Genomic DNA, 6,792 nt, shown 5'->3' on the forward strand with positions numbered 1-6,792 from the left:
CTTTACTCAGGGCTTATCAGATATTTAAAGATGACCTATTCTTTTATTCATGTATTTATTATCCACGTGCCTCTGCCACCTCTTCATACAGCACCCACAAACCTTTTTATCATTTACCATTTTATCATGTTCTGTTATTCTGTATTCTAGATCTTTGTATCTGCCTCTAGTGGCTTTCTCTTTGTGTCTTTCTGTAACTGAACATCAGTAGATTTATCTCCCTCTGTGTCTCTTTAACCAGTATCACCTTTCTTGCTTTCTCTGCCTCTCTCAGGTGATTAAGTCAGTCTCTACGGAACTCCAAATTAACTGGCAGAACAGTTGTTGGTGCTCCGATACTATCAATGTATTTTCCACAGTGAAAAAGATGTGCAAAAGTGATTCAGTTTGAACATGAATACATACAGTACGTGTCAAGTTTATCATTCAAGTTTCTCCATGGAAACTTTGTTGCTATGGCGCAAGCAAGCGCAATCTCATTGAAATGCAAATCGTTGACATTTTAGTAAATGCTCATCTGACACGGGAGCACTTTGAATAGTTTCTGTTATGCAGACAATGAAAGAAATTTCACAGATATTTATTTGTTTATTTCAATCAGGACCCCGAGCGCCACCCATGTTGGCAGCTGTCATATAAAGTATATCTGGTGCAGACCGGCAGTGTCTGAGCTGGATGATATATCCAGGAAACCGCTGATATGGCCACACAAAAGGTGTGATCGGAGATGTTTGCCAAACTTCAGGCACATTGAACTTACGTTCCAAAACAATCCCATCCTCTCTACAGCTGTTGTTTTCTCTCCACCCTCATCCTTCCCATATCTTGTCCTTGCTCTTGTTACCCCACTGAACCAGATTTAACATTATCACTTTTCACACAGCATATTGACATTGGCTGCCATATACTCATTAATGTTGGCAGTTTGTACAAATTAACAGTATTATGTTTTTATTTATTGATTTATTTTATTTTATTATTTTTTTTTAGCTTGAATGGCTTTTTTTTCAAATGTTAAAGAATCATCTGTGACTGGTTGGACTGATTTTGAAGATATTTCTGATACAGATTTTTATTGATATTGCTCATTCACTGCATGTATTAAAATTGAGCTATATGACAATATGATAATAATAATATTAATTATAAAAAATAATTCCACAGCTTTTATTTAATTTTTTGTTATTTTCATTGCTATTAATTTAATTTATTTATTTAGGTTTTAAAATTATGTTTTTGTAATATATGCTATACAACTCTACATAGGACAAACAGTTAATGTAATTTAATTAAATTCAATAAAAAATATTTTTAAATATTTATTTTAAAATGTTATTTTAAAAATGTATTTTAAGAAAGAAAGAAAGAAAGAAAGAAAGGATTGTACATATTACACAGCTATTGAAAAAATCTGAAAAAACATGCATAATCGTTTTTTTTTTTTACATTTCATGCATTTCATGTGCATGGGTCTTTTCTGCTGATTAAAGATATTAAGACAATTATGGTAATTTGTATGCAAATTTTAGTAATCCATTGATGTTTATTATATATCAGTCATAGCTATGGTTATTCCTCTTTAGAAAAGCATTTTTGAAATCAGTGCAACTGTGTTATTTTTAAAGCAGCAACTGACCTCTCACACTCAGCAACAGGGGCAACACACAATTTACATTCCTTTAAACACATTTAAAGCCAGGATTACATGTTTACAGCCAGACTTCAGACAGTTAGAGTCTCTGCAGAAATCAAATGACATAACTACATAAACTGATAGTGGATTATATTTGGTTTGCCAGACGTATCCATTGGTTGGGAGAGATTTATTAACTTCTAATGTAGTGGCAGAAAGGCAATCTGCCAGAAGTCTGACCTACGTGTTGTTTACTGTCATTGAGGATCAGTCCGTCAGCTTTGAGTTAGCTCGAGATAGCCAGCATTGCAAGGGCAAGTCCATTGCTCAAAATCCTTCCAGAATGGTTTCAAGCATAGATCAAGAAACCTGCATGTCCTTGACATTATCCAAGCTCGGGTTTTTAGTACTGACTGGCACCTGTTCCGGCCTAAGCGACTGTTGTCACCGTTTATAAAAATATCAAATGCATTGTGGGTAATCCGGTTCGATATCAACAACAGATAGAGACCAAGACAGAGGGTTGAAGAGAGAGTGTGTGGGCCTCCAAAATGACAGTGTGTGCTGAGAGATGCCCAGAATTCTGCGGATGTCAAATGGAGCTCAGCTCAGACTCTGCCAACGCATGTGAGAAAGAAGTGATACATTCTCACACTGACTGACACATACACACCTATAATTATAAACAGACATGCATTCACAACTGGGCAGCCCTAGAAAAACAACCCAGTATACACCCCATACAATCATATAGAAACTAACACATGCTAATGTGATCTATATATATATGAGGTCATCTGGGGTTCAGTGTTAAATGCAGGTCAGTGTAATGGCAGGGTTTTCCAAAATGCTGCTCATTTACTGTAAGGGCATTTTGGGAATGGCTTCTCCTCCTCATAAATAAAAAACTTGTCAGCAAACTGACAGTAATAACCCATGCAAAGATACTACTTGTATTGCCCTCGAGTAAAGCAGCATGGTAAAGCAAAAAGAATGGTCATGCATTAGAATCTTTAAGAAATCTCATTTTTTTAAATGCATATGCAAAGTTCTTGGAAATGAAGTCTGGTGTTCCTGCAAGTTCAGTGGTTCCTGAGATGAGTTCAGAAATTGTAATTATGACATTGATGTTCATTCAAGTAATTTTGGTTGGAATAAAATGGACTTGCTGGACAATTTATTATTTCTCTGAATCTTTTTTCACTTACTGACAAAATCTGGATGATTTGAATAATGAACAGGAAAGCATTTGCATCAGTTAAGAGTTAAGTGTTTATCCTCATAAACCAAAATAATTTTTTTTTCAAAATATTATTTATTTATTATTTTGGCAAGTTACATTATAATTAAAGAATTAAAAAAAAACTTTTTTAAAACCTTAACCATTTATAATTGTTATCAATACTATTTTATTTTATGACATTTTTAATCATTTTAAATGTTTGACTTCTGGTTAGTAATATGCATTGCTAGGAACTTTATTTGGACAACTTTAAAGGTGATTTTCTCCAAATTATTTTTATTATTATTATTATTATTATTACTTTATTTTTTTGCACCCTCAGATTCCAGAATTTCAAATATTATTGATTATTATTATATATTATTATTATTGCTTTATTTTTTTTTGCACCCTCAGAATCCAGAATTTCAATTATGAATCGAAATTATTCAATTATTGAATTCAATTATGACTGGTTTTGCGGTCTAGGGTCATATATATATATATATATATATATATATATATTATATATTATATATATATATATATATATATATATATATATATATATATATATATATACTAAATAATGCTAAACTGCATTACTAATATCATGTAATATCATATTAAATTATATTCTAATACTGTGCAGATGATATGCAGTGATATGGTGCCATATAAAGTGACACAATATGACATGTTTGCACCTCCAAATTAAATTCACAGGTTTATTTGGATGTGTAGTCAACATTGTTTTATAAGTCAGGTCCTGTTGCATCACTTGGGCAGGAGGAATACCAGTCCCTCATTGCTGATGAATCTGTTTCACTTTAAACATTTAGTCTGCGAGCAGTGAGCCATGTAAAAGAAAAGAACAACTCTAGTGCATGAGCCTGAGCTGATAGCTGCCGTACATCTTTTTCAGATCTGTCCCAAAGATTGGATTCTTTTGTAAGAGGTGCTTTATTTAGATTTTGTCTGGTTTTTAATCACAAAATATAATCGGAGTCACAATGAGAGAGTGGTTTGAAGGTCACCAAAATTATGGATTTTTTTTTTTTTTTTTTTTGAGAAAAATAAAATCAAGTCATACGATCCAAAGCTAATCAAAAGTGGTTTGAAAATAACTGGCTGCTACCTGTGCAACCAATCTGTTGTAATAAACACATCCTCATTCTATATTTCGACCAAAAGCATGCCAGGCTCTCGCAGACAGAATAAACTCTTCCTATTGTTCATGAAATTCCTGGACCCTTCATGACCCCTCTTGTTTGACGTGATCCACCTACATTGTTGGCTCTGTGATCCCAGCTGTCAGGAGTCTGACCACCGCTTTACACACAGCACAGACTAGGTGCCAATTATTGCTTCAAAGAGAAAGATTGAAGTGTGTTTTACTATCTTTATTAATTTACTTTATTAGAAAAACTAAAGATACCGTATGAAAGTAATTAAAGACAATTTACCTAAAATTTGCATAGCCAGAAAAGTCTTAGCAAACCTATATTTAGTTAGAATACAATTGAAAAATGTCATACAGCTTTGAATTGACATGAGGGTGAGTATATGTTTTAATTTTGGGGGTGAACTCTATCCCTTTTATTTTTATCATTTGCCCAACATTTCCCTAAAAGCACTGGACATTAAGTATTTTTTAAATGTATTTCCATCTATATTCGTTTACTCTGTGTATGACTTGGACAAAAAAAAAGAACCCTTTATTTTGTCCATGCACATAATGAAAGTGGTTGTTCTTCTTAATCTTCTAAATATGTTTCAGAATAGAATAAAAGTCATAAAGTTTTGGAAAATGATGACAGAATTTTAATTTTAGGGGTGAACTATCCCTTTAAATTGTAACATTCATCAAGCACTCAGCACTGCAGAGGATTTCTAAAAGAATATATTTAGATTTTCTGCCACTTATGGTAATTAAAGACATAGTTTTAAAAATTACATACCCTCAAAAGTCTTTGGAGTATGATTTTCAGTTTTTCTAAATAACTTCTCTGTTTCACAGAACAATGTTTGTATGTCTGTATGTATGTGTGTGTGTGTGTGTATATCTATATTTCCATGTGCATAATTCTGTTTGTCCTCAAAATTTACAGTTTGCAGTTACAAATTAGCATTCATTTCTTGTTTCAAAGGGAAACACTGAAGGCTACTGAATTTTTCATTAATTTCTTTTAGTAAATTAGCATTAATTAGATGTGCTGACATGACAGCTCAGCAATCTACTGTAATCACAGCCATTACTAACCTCAGGAAAAGCCCAGTTGGCATGAACACTATGTGACACAGTCAGAGATAAGTCTAGAGATCTCACATACTTACCACAGACGAGGAGGAGATGGAGCCCAACAGGTTGGTGGTTGAAATTTCTGTCATTCATCCCACATCAATCCATACATCAGTGTAGACTAATGTGTGTGATGTGAGGTACAAAGCACTATTCTGACAGGGCTATTTTAAATCAGACCACACTTAATGCTGTGTAATGCTACCTCGGTAGGAAGAGTGCATTCAGACATAAAATGTTGCATAACCCTATTTATGAGTACAACAGTGGTTTTCTTAATCCTCTGTTTCCAAGGACTGAATAAGTACCTTAATGTTTCTGGCAGTGTGTTAATAAATGCACAAGATGAGCTTTTGCCCATAAGTGATGTTCTTCTGATGCATTTAATTTTTTCCCCTTGGCAACAAGGCCTTCAAAAACATGTTGATAAATGTTGTGTCCTTGGCAATCACTCATACATAATCTAATAACGCTCATGCATTTTTACAGTAATGCGAAGTGCATTCTAGGAATTGAACTACGTATGAACACATTTTAAACATCTGCCTAGTCACCAATCATATGTGCTCCATATTTATTTCATAACTTGAGTTTGATACATTAGGGTGGTTGATATTTTTGATATGCGGCATTACTGTAATTTTTACATTATGGCTATAATAAGAAAAAAACTTGAAGAAAGGAGAGAAATTCAGTTAGCAACATCTAATCTCACTATTGGATGAGGAAGGGGGTTGTGTCGTGTTCTAAAATAAGACTGGAGGGTGGCCGGATTAAATTAGCATGAAGCTCGATAATGATGATGATGATGGCTCTTCCTGGTTGCCTGTCTTTAGATGGGGCTGTGCTCCTTACAAGGAGATGGAGCTGTAGAACATCACATGCTTGTCATTCTTGAGTGACCAGAAACACAACTATTTGACCATGGGACCAAATGGTCATGTAAAAAAAAAGAAAAAAGAAAGACATTCCCTTTTCCTAAAGTACGTCTAGCAATTACTAGATCAGTATGAGGACAGAGACATGACAACAGTGTTTATTCTGCTGTTTTGGAAATGATGTCAAACAGTTGTTGTTGCTCTGGTTAAACCAAAACGTAAATATTTGAACTTGATGAATCTGAACTGAAACAGACACATTTCTAGGAAAAATCGTGATGGATCCCTTACAGAACTTAATCATGGTTTTAATTCAAATAAAACAAAAAAACATGGTTATATGGTAACCACATACCATGTTTTTTCTATATTAACCATAGTTTAACCATGGTAATTGTAGTACAACTGTGGTTATACAAATGTTAATCGATACACCAAAAAACATGCTATACTTTTACTATAATAAACCAGCGTTATTTTTCGTAAGAGAAAGGCCCTAAAAATATATACACATGCACGTTTATTTTTGAGAAAAGTGGGGACATCCCATTGGCGTAATGGTTATACTGTACAAACTGTATATTCTATGGCCCTACACCAACCCTACACCTAACCCTAACCCTCACAGGAAGCTTTGTGCATTTTTACTTTCTCAAAAAAAAAAAAAAAAAAACTCATTCTGTATGATTTATAAGCATTTTGAAAAATGGGGACATGGGTTATGTTCTCATAAGTCACCATCTCCTTGTAATACCTG

The 6,792-nt window shown here is 33.7% G+C and overlaps 1 protein-coding gene across 1 annotated transcript in view; it reads left to right on the forward strand.

Moving 5' to 3' along the window:
- Window positions 1-2,184: 2,184 nt before the first annotated feature.
- LOC113112165 (calcium/calmodulin-dependent protein kinase type II subunit gamma-like) overlaps window positions 2,185-6,792 on the forward strand; it is a 44,022-nt gene continuing 39,414 nt past the window's right edge. Inside the window, exon 1 of the mRNA XM_026277614.1 lies at window positions 2,185-2,260. Within this exon, the coding sequence (XP_026133399.1) occupies window positions 2,185-2,260 (76 nt within the window). The remainder of the gene's footprint in view (window positions 2,261-6,792) is intronic.

The sequence above is a fragment of the Carassius auratus genome, chromosome 12, assembly GCF_003368295.1.
Source record: "Carassius auratus strain Wakin chromosome 12, ASM336829v1, whole genome shotgun sequence".
Taxonomy (NCBI): domain Eukaryota; kingdom Metazoa; phylum Chordata; class Actinopteri; order Cypriniformes; family Cyprinidae; genus Carassius; species Carassius auratus.